Raw genomic sequence first — 12,920 nt, forward strand, 5'->3', positions numbered from 1 at the left:
CACATAGCTTGGTAAGCATTGTGTATGACGTCATAATGTCATATTGTGGTCTCATGTTTTTATTGTGTATTTAGGTGTGTGACAGTGATTTCTGGGATTGCCCTCGTGTGACTGCCGCGCTGTAACCGGGACGCGTTCACGGGATGTTACAATTTTAAATGATCCTTGGTTTAGCATCCTACATGTAGTATATTAGGGAGGAGTGAAAATGTTTTAAACGGAGGAATTGGCTGAAAAAGGTTGGAAGCCACCAGGCTGAAACATTTGCTATAGATTTATAAGTCTAAACAAATTTAAATAAAGTGGGCAGCTATTTTCCTGTAGCTGGTTGAATGTTTAGTGACCCCGATGGCACAAAAATTAACGTCGTTGGTAAAGGAAAACGAACCATAACCACGTTTTAATAGGGTTTAAGGTTATGGCAACTTATAATAATTGTCAAGGATGCAAATTGCTTCAGAATTTTGATTCTGGTGAAACTGAAATAAAGTGTCGTTTTAGGTAGTTTACCAGCTAAGAGCATGATAGGTAATTCCCCTGTGACGCGAATAAACACATGTCGTCAAGAAAGTGCGTTACCATTGGGAAAGTCAGTTGATATTGGATTGGTACACTACAGAACACAAAGGCATTGTACCTAATTTTTGTATTTAATGGCATAGAAAGGGGGATACGCAATATTGGACCCTGTGGGCACTTTCAAAGCATGTTTAGTTCAGTTGTTACAATAGTTGAAACTTACAAACTTAATAACTTTACGTCGCTGGTTTGTTGAGCTAAAACAAATGATAATTGATTGGTTTAATTAAGGATATGTATTAGATATCAACATAAATAAATCACAGAGGCTTATAACACTTTTGTTGTGTATCAGGTTATCAGCTCCGCAAATTAAGTTTTTTGTTATTCTTATGTTTCTACTATTGGATTTATTTTATGACGACTTGGGTACATTTTCCTCTACATAAACAATGGAGTTATGCAGAGACGCACTCGGAAGAAGGAATACTGCAAAAGTAAGTTTGCATTAATTATCATCATTATTAACCAAGTATTTTGTTCTTCATGAGTAGTGAAACAAAGCAAACTGTAGTATTGAGCCATGACCCAATCTGCAGAATACTGCAGTTCCCGGCGAGATCTCGGACGTGGACTGCTATATATAAGCTATTGCTGCCAGGCATAATGTCAAATTTATAAAGCTCTTCTGGCAAATGTATTTTTATACCGAAGTTATATTCCCTTCATCAGGGTAAGGGTGGACTGCTATAGTGGCTTAAATGCATATGATTAACAAGGCCAGATGGTATTTTGTGCTAAATTGCAATCACAAACAATTGGTGTGCATTTTTTTTCAAAACAACTTGCTTATACAGCTATCATGCTCTGCACACTGGGTATTGGGTGCGCACAACTCATGACAATTTGTTAATAACTACATGTTTCCAGAATTCTTTCAATTTGCTAGCACTGTAGTTACTTGCCAGTCTGCAGAACATGGCAGTTCCTGACAAGATCTCGTGCGCGTGTGCATGACCCGTAAGTTTGCCTGCAAGACCTATTTCAGCAGGTGCAAAGCAAGTAAAAGAGGGCAAGACAGGCCAATCAAATGCTTTTGGTGCGAAATTTTTGCATGCAAACCCCAAAACTTGGTGTGCAAAAATTTTTTTCCAATAAAATTGCGCGTGCAGCTGCCACACTCTGCAAACTGGTTTATTTGTGATACATTACACTCATTATTTCTTGTAATACACTCATTATTTCTTGTAAAATTTTTTACAAAAAAAAAAACTATTAAAACAACCCCCATTGATTTTACTCGGTCATCACATCTGCCTGTGGTTAGCTTTTATAACCATCTCATATTGGAAGATTCTCAGTAACGTTTTTGCCTTTACAGAAATTAAATTTGGAGCACCAATACATTATGTTGACAACACTGACCTTAGCAATTTTAATCCCTTGTAAAAATAAAAGTCAAATTGTTGAACAGAGAAAAATAGCAAACTTGACTGTTTCCATCTGGCAAAGACTGTTTCATACAACTATTACTGGTCAATCACTGTCGCGCAACTACTTTCCTTTATGCTACTTCCTTTCAAAAGAGTGACAAATAAACCATTGATTGATACAGAAAAATTTAATGCTATTTTACATGGAAATCAGAGAACCATTTGCAAAACTTACAGCAGTTTTATGTTGACCTTGCAGTTTTAATTTCTCATGAGAATTAACAGTGTATTGTTAAACAGAAAAAGTGACAATCTTTGACTGGTTTGTTTTTACAGAGCCTTTTCTTTTTGTGAATAAAATACAGGACAATTTAACCCTTTTTTACATACAAATGCAGAAAAATCATTTACAAAATCTTACAGCACTATGTGGTTTCACTTAGAAAGTTTCCTTTTTCTACTTTTTCAAATATTGGATTGATTGTTCAAATTTTGAATACATTTTCCAACACACACAATGCAGTCATGCAGATACGGATCAACACGGATCGGAAAACGCTGTAAAAGTGAATCTACACTTGCACTAAAATAACTTAATTGCTTTTCACTGTCCCAGTTTAAAGAAAACAAAGCATCAGTGAACTCAGCAATTTTGTTAGAATCTTTTTCATCCAGTTCTTCTCGATCTTTTGAAATAATTTTCATTGCATTGCCCATTTCCTCCAAGGCAACTTTGTTCTTGTTTTCAGACATGTAGCACTTGGCTCTTCCAAATACTGCATTAAACATAATTGAATGCTTGTTTTCAGGATGTAAATAAAGTGTGTTTGAAGCCCTGTTGAAACTAATTATTGCTTGGTCCAAGTTGTAATGTTTGATGTGACAATGTCCAATTTCAACATAGATTTCTGCTGTTTTGTCTTTACCAAGTTCGCTATTATTAAGAAAGTTTAGACATTCCCTAAAGTGGATGATAGCTTCGTCACACTTTTTTAATGAGGAAAGACATCGGCCATACCAGAAATAACATTTGTATTGATGGTCCTGTGACAAAACTTTCTCATATTTGGAGCCAGGAAGATTATACCCCTGTTGAAATATTTCATCTTGAAATGTATCCAGGGCTTTTTGATAATCTTGAAGGTCAAAATAGCAACAACCAAGGTCAAACAACAAATCAACTTTTTGTTCTGGGTCAGACTCAATTTTTAAACAGTCTTTCAACAAGTTTATGACCTCCAATAGTTGTTCATCTGCTTGCGCATCCTGTCCTTGTAAAAGCAAGTAGTTTACAAACTCGTTTTTCCTTTTCAATATTTTTTTCCAGTGTTGTTTTTTTTCTTGCATCAGGTTTATTTCAGCTTTGAAATGTTTAACAGCATCACCATGTTTTTCTAGTTGCTTGTAACATTCAGCCAATATGTTGTGGTCAACAGCAGATATTTCCTTTTTATTTGGAAGATGTTTGTTACTCACTATTTGGTCGATTGTTTTTTGATAACTTTGTTTGGACTCATCATGTTGTTGAAGCTGACTTTGACATTCTGCTATTCCATACTGAATGTGACTCTCTTCCCCTATACCTATATCCTCTGTCAACATTTTTTTTCTAATAACCAGCTCATCTTCAAGATAGTTTTTGTATTCCACATCATTTATGTTCATCAAATCTGATGAAATGTCAAAAAGCAAATCAGCTAAAGTCTCATCACAGCATGTATTTTCTTTTTTTGCAACATTCAATGCTTCCTTCCTGTATTTTATTGCTTCAGTTGTTTTGCAGCACTTGGCAGCTTTACCCAAAACATCCGGAACCATCTCAGTTTTAAGTGCTGATTCATAGCACTCCAATGCCTCATTCAGTAACCCAAGTTTGTATAGACATGTGCCCTTTTCTGTTATACAGTTTTCATTAGTATCCAATTTTTCTGAAACTTGTTCACTTTTTTCAAAATGGAGCAGTGCTTGTCTGTAGCATCGCTTGTGATAGAGAATTTCACCAATAAAATAATGCCAATGACATTTTGTTGTTGGCAAGAAAAGGTTGTTTTCATTTGCTGAACAAAGCTTCTCTAGATCATCAAATTTGCATTCCTCAAGGTAATTCATTCCAACATAGAAAAAATACACTTGTTTAATGGACAATTTTTTTTTTGTCATAAATACCCTCAAAAAACTTAGATTTTTGAAGTTCATTAAAACAATTCAGAGATTTTTCATGTTGATTTAATGCAAACAAAATGACACCTTTATTCAGCAACTCTTTGGACTCATTGTCAATTTCCCCTTCTTCATCATCACCTTCATCATTATTTTCAAACAACATGCCTAGTTTTTGCAAAGCAATTTCCTGCAGATTCATGGCAGTTTGCATCATTTTGACTGTATCATCTAACCCAAGTATATCAACAATGGTGGAACCACTGGCTTGGTTTCTACTATTTTGTTCTGGCAAAATATTAGGATGCCAGTCTAGCTGGGCATTTGTTGTTGTGTAAGCTTTCAATCTTACTTCACATGCCAGTGCAAGCATATATTTGATATCATGCCTTGGGATTTGTCCTTCTAATTCCTCAGGACGTTTATCAATTGCATCAAAGGGGGAATCAGCTTCAATGTCATAAGCTCGGGTTAATGCAGTAACAAATAAACTTGTGCTTCGATAAACTGATTTTTTAAAATTGATTTTTTCCTGAACACCCAGTGCAAAACAAATGTCCCATACATCATAGGTTTCAGCATCTTCTTCTGTTTGATCATACAAATCCTTTTTGGCAGTAATAGATTTCAACGCTTTATTCACTCCATCTTGAAACTTCTCATATATTTCTTTGTCTCCAGCCACAAAACAAGTTTTTGTGAGAATATCAGCAAGGTGGTATCCATTTTTGAGATTTTCATCACTTTCAATGTACTTTAACATTTCCATCACTGGTTTAATTAATTCTGTTCTCCAAGGCTTGTGTTTTGTTGGTGGCCTTCCCAATGGAGTTTTACAAGCAAATTGAACCATTCCATCAATTGTTATTCCTTTTTTAGTACCATCATAAAAAAAACAGTCATTATTATCTGAGTCCTGATCATTGATATAAGGCAGACAAACGGTCGGAATTATTGTTTCACCAAAGTTTACAATTATCAGCTGAAATATGACAGCAACCCATCTAAAGTATTCAAGTATCTCTTCATAGTTCTGCTTCTCAATTCCATCTTCTAAAATAATTATGTTTTCAAAATCAGAGTAGGGAGTAATTTCATGTCTGGCAAGAGATCCCATTCCCACTAAAGCAAACTTGGTTCTGTTTGGAGCAACACCCATAATATGCTGTGAGATCTGCATTATTTCTTTCATTATTGCAGTATATTCAGCAAATACATATGTTTGAATTTTTCTTACCTCCACAATTTTTTCTTCCTCAAAATGCAGTTGTTTTCTTCTTGTCATATTATTAGGTTTTCGTTTTACATCTTTTAATTGATTTTCAACATTTTTTCTCATTTGAACAACTTTTTGGAATATCGGTTTTACTGTGTTAACTAAGTTCACTTCCTTTTTTTCAGCTTCAGCAAGTTCCAGGACAAAAGAACAAAGTTCCCTTAGATCTCTCCTAATTTTACCAACATTTGTAGGTTTTCTCACAATGGCCGCATTAAACAACACCGCACTTCTAATAAGTGAAATCTTTTTGTCGTATTTATCATCACATTCTTCTGCTTGTTCCATGTAAGCTTTTGCAAGTTCATGTAAAGTTCCTGCACTTTTTTGAGGGTTTCTTTCTCTTCCAAGACAGTTGCATTCATCCCTTAATTGTTTACTCAGTTTTTCAATTTTGTCATCGAGCTCAGTTTACATTTTTATCTTTTCAATTAATTAACTAATCTTAAATATATAATGTTGTTGTTTTTGCATTTAAACATTTTCATCTCAGCAGAATTTTTTAGTCGATGATTAGCCAACAAAACCATGTATCTTTCTTTTGTCAACCAAAAGGCAAAAAAACATTTAAACTCTTCCTGGAATCCTGTCCCAGTGTCACAGTCTGTTTCATTGCAGAAAAAGTTTTTTTTAACCAGCTTTAGTAATCAGGGAAAACCCAGCTTACTTATGCGATTTGACTTATGCGACTGTGAATGATATTGGTGATTGTGTGCTATGACTGCACTATACACACTTACACAGTAATATTTTAATGGTTGTACAGATATTAAAGCCCATGAACTATAAGTTGTATTGGTTAATGATTAAGGTTATCTACCCAACTGAAAGTCTGTGTTGCTGGAAAACTACAAATAAACTGGTACGAAGGCAGTACAATTCCACAGACTCAAAAATGTCATTTTAGCTTTATTTGCTTGTTCTGTTTACCTTTTTCAGCTGGTAATCTCCTTGTACTGTGTACACTAGTCTCAATATTTTAACTGCTTGTCTTTTAACCATTACACCCATGTTATAGCTTAGGATACTTTATTAATACATAGTCTTTTGTGTTTCAGAACTTCACCAATAAAAATACAGACATGTAAATGCAAGATGCTATAGTTGCACACTGTAAACAACACCTGGATTGCATGAAGGCTTTGCAAGCTTGTTAGTCCCTATGCTGTTCGAAGTGGATCTTTTGAATGCTGCTCGCTCAAGAGAGGCTGCAATAGAGTTTATTATACGCATGAGCAAGTTTAACATGGTCCACCAACTATAGTGGGATGAAATTAATTGAACATCAGCTGGAAAAGTTTGGTAAAATAAGCTTTTGTCTGTTTTCTTTGCAGTTAATCTTGTTTTGCGCTGTTAAAAAAAGTAAAACTTATTTAAACTGCTTTGTTTTAATAAACAAAATTGTGCAAACAACACCACAAAATGATAATATTACAATTTGAATTTAAAATAAAATGATCCCCAATACCTAATAAGTTTGTTAAACGTTGAATTTTTCTGTAGTATTTATCTACTTAGTGTTTACAGAGGCTTGGATGGGTATAAAGTCGTGTTGAAGCAATTTAGTACAATTTTACAGCTATTAGGTTTTTATATTCATGAATTTGTGTGATATTACTGTTTTCTTTAAATGACTTACCTACTTCACTGGAAAAAAAATTTCTCAATTAAAACTGCAAAACGCTAAATAAGGTATTATTTTCAGCCGGTTTATCTATAGATTTTCTGTGTGATTAGTTGTTATTGTTCTTTTATATACGGTAACTTTTTGCACTTTTCAGGCCTTAGAGGTTGAAAAGGAAACCTGAAAAGGCTGTGGAGAAAAAAAATCCGCCTTTCGAAGAGAAACAACCCAAAAGAATAAAATAACTGTTTGTCACTGTCTTAGTTTGAATCAGCACTGCAGATTTATTCTTGCCTTGTGGTTATGGCATAAACATTGTATATAGTCTGGAACTTTATATGTTGCCGTGTGTCTTCGTCGTTGCAGGGGGTATAATGATTAAAGTGTTGTTTTACCAACGTTACGACTGAGCTATGCTGAAACGACATTTGCGCTGTGATTTTTTTCGTTGTTTTTGTTATGTGTCTTTTATTGTATTAGTCAGTTCGTTTCGAGAGAGTTCTAGATTATGTTCATTTAAAATAGTTTACGTCTTACAACTTAGCGTTGGACCAAATGGCATTTGTCATATTATTTTCGACTTGGTGTGAGTGCTCTTTTTTTCTCGCAAGGTTTGTTTCGGTATTCTTGTGTGGAATCCCGCCCTCTGTCCTAACCCGGGTCGTTGGCTTTTTTGGGGGCGCCATTGACTTGCCCAACCAACGTTTATCCCAATCATGTTTTACCTACAGGTATACAGGGGGGCAAACCAGCTTCCTGGCGAGCTCCTGTAACGTAACGCCTTGTAAAAGTAGCTGCAGCGTGTTCAGTCATGATCCACCAATTGTACCCTCAACTTTGTTGCGCGTCGCATATATTTCTGGCTTGGCTGCCGTTTTTATACAACTATGACGCAAGGACAATGCTATGTTTTCCTTTTTCAAGCGAAATAAACCTTACTTAATTTAAATTCTCGTTCGAATAAATGTCATATGTCTTAATGCAATCAAACAACTTTATAATGTAAAGTCTTTACCAAGCAAAAATAGACGGGGCTGTATTATTTAAAGATGGATAATTAAACGGGCATGTTAATAATTTTCAGCCGTAACTTCTATGCATCAACTATAGTAAAACAAAGTAATTGCAATTTTGTGTGGACTCAGCATGACCTGTGCAATTTTGTCCACCGTGAAGTGCAACCTGGGTGATTTCCCTTGTACGCGACTGTCTTCCTCCTCCACGAATTTCAGAGCAAACTCCAAAATCTCCCCATTCTTCCCACGAGCAGTTGACCGGATAAGGATCTGTGTTGCAAGATTGTGAAGAAGATAGAGAACCAGGACACAGAATTCCTCCAAACTGAGCTGGTATAGCAACAACCCTAGATCTGCCATGAGTTCCGCCACCACAAGTGACAGGACAACCATTGAACTTCTCCAAGGTCCCCACACACAATTGAATGGACAAGGATGTGTATTGCAACGCTGAGAAGACGATGAAGGTCCAGAACAAGCTGTTCCTCCGCAAGATCCGGATCTGGCTTGAGAGCGGGATCGAATCTTTGTTCCTCCTCCGCACCGACTTGTAAAGTTTCCCCAATTCTCCCATTCGCCCCAGACACAGTGAACTATATCAGAGAATATAACAAACAACAAAGTTAGTTTCAATACCTGATAACTTAAACAAAACCTATAATAAAGGATTTTTTAGTATTTTTAGAAGACAGAAACACACTTATACAAGCACCTAGAATCTATCATTAAACACTCAACATGAGTTACGAAACACTAAAGTATTTATATACGTACAACAAGAAGGTTATCACGCAACAAAGGAACCAACTAACCTGAACAGCATTGCGGCGTTGCATCGTCTTGGCGAAGACACAGAACAACAACGGCATTTGTCTTTATGTCGACTCATTCGTGCGGTCTGTGTCCCTCCGCCGCACGATACTGAACGACTGCTCCAGGTCAAAGAGCGCTTGCGCGAGTCGCAACGGTTTTTCTTGTCCCTGTGTTCGCCGTCACCATGACGACCATCAACTCCATGCCTATGGTCACAACCATACCTGTCATCGTCGTTACCATGACTGTCATCGTCGTTACCATGACCGTCATCGTCGTTACCATGACCGTCATCGTCGTTACCATGCCTACCGCCGTTTCTATGGCCGCCGTCTTGCCTACGTTGTCTTCTGCTTCGTCCACGTCGACCTCTTCGCCTGCAAATCAACGGGGTAATGTTAGAACTTAAGCGATCGTTGCAAGGCTTGGTTCTGATACAATCATACTTAAAGCATTCTCCACTGCATTGTGAATCTCTTTTAGCGAGATGAACACGTTAATAGGCTTTTGAAACCAAAACACAATATTAACCAACAAGATGTGTGACTAAGTTTCATATGAAAAGCTTGACTAATTAAATAAAAAGTAAAATAGTTATCGAATCAGGAGTTTACATAAACATAAATTCATAACTGGGATCAGCCTGAAGCGTCTATGCAGACCAACGATCACGACACACTCATTTATAAATCAAAGTACGCCAGGCGGTATCACGCTGTGATCTCGTTTAGCGATTAACGGCAAAATATACACTGGAATCGGGAACAGACGATGCCAACATAGGAGAAATATAATTTATTTTTATGGTTAGCGATCATTTTTGTCTGCAATTAATGCCAAAAGATTTTACAGGTCGTAATTTACAAACAGCAATAGTTTATCCAAAAAAAGTTTGTCCAGAGGAACACTATATACGGATTTGTTCATAAGTTTAATGGTGAAAATAACGGCCCAAATAGACGTAAAAAGCGACATGCTTTATTTGTCAAACGTTTCGGCAAATGCTCAGACGCACACTCGCAGGTGGCTTACACCTGCGACGCTTGTTTCGCACCTTTTTATCATTCCTTTATGCGACTAAAGTGTATATAAATGGGTGCAATTGATGTGGCTTTCATTTCACTGATGATGGCATGAGCATTTGCCGAAACGTTTGAACAATAAAGCATGTCGCTTTTTACGTCTATTTGGGCCGTTATTTTCACCATTAAAGTTTGTCCAGAAATTTAAAAGTGCCAAATTGGCAAATAGGTCATTATTGTCAGTAAACTAGGATTAACCGCAACAAAAGTGGACATCAATATATAACTCAGCCTCAGCTTGCAAAGTCCCAAACAGCGCAAAGACTAACAAACAAATACAAATCAGTCGTAGTAAAAACATATTGCTGTTTGCTAGATTGCAAATGCCTTCCAGCAAAGCTATGCGGCTTTTGAACTAAATATTGATCTGTATGATATGATAAATGATCATAGCAAACTTTGACTTCCTATTCCTGAAAACCTTGCAACATGTTTTGACGTGTGCAATAAAATGTTGGTTATGAGAACATAGCAAAGTATTTACAAATTCCGAATAGCTCAGTAATCAGAAACCGACCCCTTTGAGGATATTTTTTATTCTGCTTTCTTATAATGTAGGCCTACATACCTTTTTTCCTTCGATGTAGTATGTGAACCAAAATTAGATTATTTCCGAATTGCTCCGACTTGTTTTTAGTTCAGGCAATCGAAACTATTTAACATTTCCACTGGCGCTATTTAACATTTTCCACAATCAACGCAGAGTTTTGTTTGGATTTTGATTGGTCCGCGTTAGGCTTTCGGCAATACCTTTGGCATTCGTAGTTTGCCTGAATGTGGACCACGCCCCCGACCCACCCCATTCGCGGGTTGTGATTGGTTGCATTTTAAGAAAAAAGAAAACACTCCGCTCTGCGCCTAAGTTTGAGTCTTATTCCTGCTTGGCAGCTGTAGTGGAAAGATGCAAGAAAGAAGCAGGTATTGGTTGTTCTTGTTGTAGCTAACTGTAATTCGGTGTCAGTACAGACGTTAACTGCATGGCTTAAATATGGATTTGGATAGTGTTGTTTTGGTTGAAATTCACCGCAGTGCAAACGGATTATGCTTTTCAGGCTTCATCTACACAGCGCCACTATTTGGCGACTCATATGAAAACAAAGTCTCCAAGCAGCAACTTGGTTTTTACCAAGTAATTCACGATTCCGCATTCGGTTTGTGTAGTTTGGTTGACAAGAATGCAAAAAAAACTCGGCAATGCAATGAGATTTGTTTTACAGAATTCATCTGCGGTTCTTCTTTTTGACGATTGCATTAGATAAAAAAACCAAGTTTCAACTCAAGCAATTACTTAGTAAGTGGAAATTCAATTCTACTTTTTTTTTTACTTTTGCGAAACCCCATGTCATGTATACGAATAAGATTTAGGCAAATTTCGAGCATATGTAGGAGGCCATGCATATGCATATGGTACACAGAATATTTTGACAGAAAATACCAAAAACAGATATTTTGCATTTAATTTTTAAAACGTTATGGGGTATCGGTAGGAGACTAGGAGGCCATAGGCGTATCGAACACATTTAAAACAACTACTTGGAATGTGGTGATTTAATTCCCTACGATTATCGTCGAGGTAGATCTTTTGCGATATCGACGTTAAATTTTAGACAAATTCGAGCAAAGACAGGTAGCCAAAGGCGAATGGAACTCATTCCAATTTAAAATATTTTGACAGAAAAATTAATTTATTTAATTTCGCAGCACGATAACCTATGTAAGGCTATTCTAGTTTCAATTTCATTTTAAACCTGTTGGGGGATCGGTAGCAGGCTATAGACGTCTAGAATTCATTTGAAACTAGAATATTCCTGCACAAACCTATCAACAACTGAATATTTGTTCGTATTTTTACCATTTTGGCACCGCACTCAATTCCAGTTTCAATTTTATTTTTTCGATAGCAATCTAAACGTATTGGGGGGTCGGTAGGAGACCATAGACGTCTATAATCAATATTAAACTATAATATTCCGACACAAACCCTTCGTAAATTGAATATTTCTTCGAAATTTTAATATTTTCGCACTGAAAACAGTTGCAAGGCTATAGCCGTTCCGTCCATTGGGGGGTCGGTAGGACCCTATAGACCCCTGGAATCCATTCAAAACTAAAATATTCCGTCAGAAACCGTTTAGAAATTGAACTTTCCTCCAGTTCTACAATTCCGCACGCCTAAAAACCGCTGCAAGGATATAGTCTTTCCGTCGATTTATCATTTCGAATTGTGATATCAGTTTTACGATGTCAATTTAAAACCAATTGGGGTCGGTAGGACACTATAGACGCCTGGTATCTATTCAAAACTAGAATATTCCGTCAGAAACCGTTAAGAAATTGAGCTTTCCTTTATTTTTACAATTTCGCACGCCTAAAAACAGTTGCAAGGCTATAGCCTTTCCGTCGATTTATCAATTCGAGTTTAAATATCATTTTTTCGATTGCAGTTTAAACCCATTTTGGTAGTCGACAGGACACTATAGATGCCTGGCATCCATTGAAAACTAGAATATTTCGGCAGAAACCGTTTAGAAAGTGAACTTTCCTCTAATTTTACAATTTCGCACGCCTAAAAACCGTTGCAAGGCTAAAGTCTTTCCGTCGATTTGTCAATTCGAGTTTAAATATCATTTTTTCGATTGCAGTTCAAACCCGTTGGGGGGTCGGTGGGACACACTAGACGCATGGAATCCATTCACAACTAGAATATTCCGTCAGAAACCGTTTAGAAATTGAACTTTCCTCCAATTTTACAATTTCGCACGCCAAAAACCGTTACAAGGCTATAGTCTTTCCTTCGATGTATCAATTTCAGTTTAAATATCAATTTCTCGATTGCAGTTTAAACCCATTTTGGAGTCGATAGGACACTATAGACGCCTGGAATCCTCTCAAAACTAGAATATTCCGTCAGAAACCGTTTATAAATTGAACTTTCCTCCAGTTTTACAATTTCGCACGCCTAAAAACCGTTGCAAGGCTATAGTATTTCCGTCTATT

The 12,920-nt window shown here is 36.6% G+C and overlaps 2 protein-coding genes and 2 long non-coding RNA genes across 4 annotated transcripts; 2 read left to right on the top strand and 2 right to left on the bottom strand.

Moving 5' to 3' along the window:
- Window positions 1-890: 890 nt before the first annotated feature.
- LOC145219160 (uncharacterized) lies at window positions 891-7,586 on the top strand. The gene is made up of 3 exons (XR_013857869.1): window positions 891-1,016; window positions 6,447-6,690; window positions 7,170-7,586. It is a non-coding gene; the product is annotated as an uncharacterized LOC145219160 (long non-coding RNA).
- On the bottom strand, window positions 2,147-4,061 carry LOC145219158 (uncharacterized). The gene has a single exon (XM_080086547.1). It carries the CDS (start codon window positions 4,059-4,061, stop codon window positions 2,418-2,420), a length of 1,644 nt encoding a protein of 547 aa, XP_079942673.1. The 3' UTR covers window positions 2,147-2,417.
- Window positions 7,587-7,945: 359 nt separating the features above from the next.
- Window positions 7,946-8,884, bottom strand: LOC145219159 (thrombospondin-2-like). The gene is made up of 2 exons (XM_080086548.1): window positions 8,841-8,884; window positions 7,946-8,621 (listed from the first exon to the last, which is right to left on the bottom strand). The coding sequence occupies exons 1-2, from the start codon at window positions 8,849-8,851 to the stop codon at window positions 8,117-8,119; spliced, it is 516 nt and encodes a 171-aa protein (XP_079942674.1). The 5' UTR covers window positions 8,852-8,884; the 3' UTR covers window positions 7,946-8,116.
- Window positions 8,885-10,710: 1,826 nt separating this feature from the next.
- On the top strand, window positions 10,711-12,638 carry LOC145220135 (uncharacterized). Its single transcript, XR_013858006.1, has 4 exons — window positions 10,711-10,841; window positions 10,976-11,074; window positions 11,141-11,214; window positions 12,566-12,638. It is a non-coding gene; the product is annotated as an uncharacterized LOC145220135 (long non-coding RNA).
- Window positions 12,639-12,920: the final 282 nt, after the last annotated feature.

The sequence above is a fragment of the Phallusia mammillata genome, chromosome 3 (assembly GCF_965637545.1).
Source record: "Phallusia mammillata chromosome 3, kaPhaMamm4.hap1.1, whole genome shotgun sequence".
Lineage (NCBI taxonomy): Eukaryota > Metazoa > Chordata > Ascidiacea > Phlebobranchia > Ascidiidae > Phallusia > Phallusia mammillata.

Excerpts from the sequence above, each read along its gene's own strand:
- LOC145219158 (XM_080086547.1), bottom strand. The coding sequence starts at position 4,061 with ATGAATTACCTTGAGGAATGCAAATTTGATGATCTAGAGAAGCTTTGT.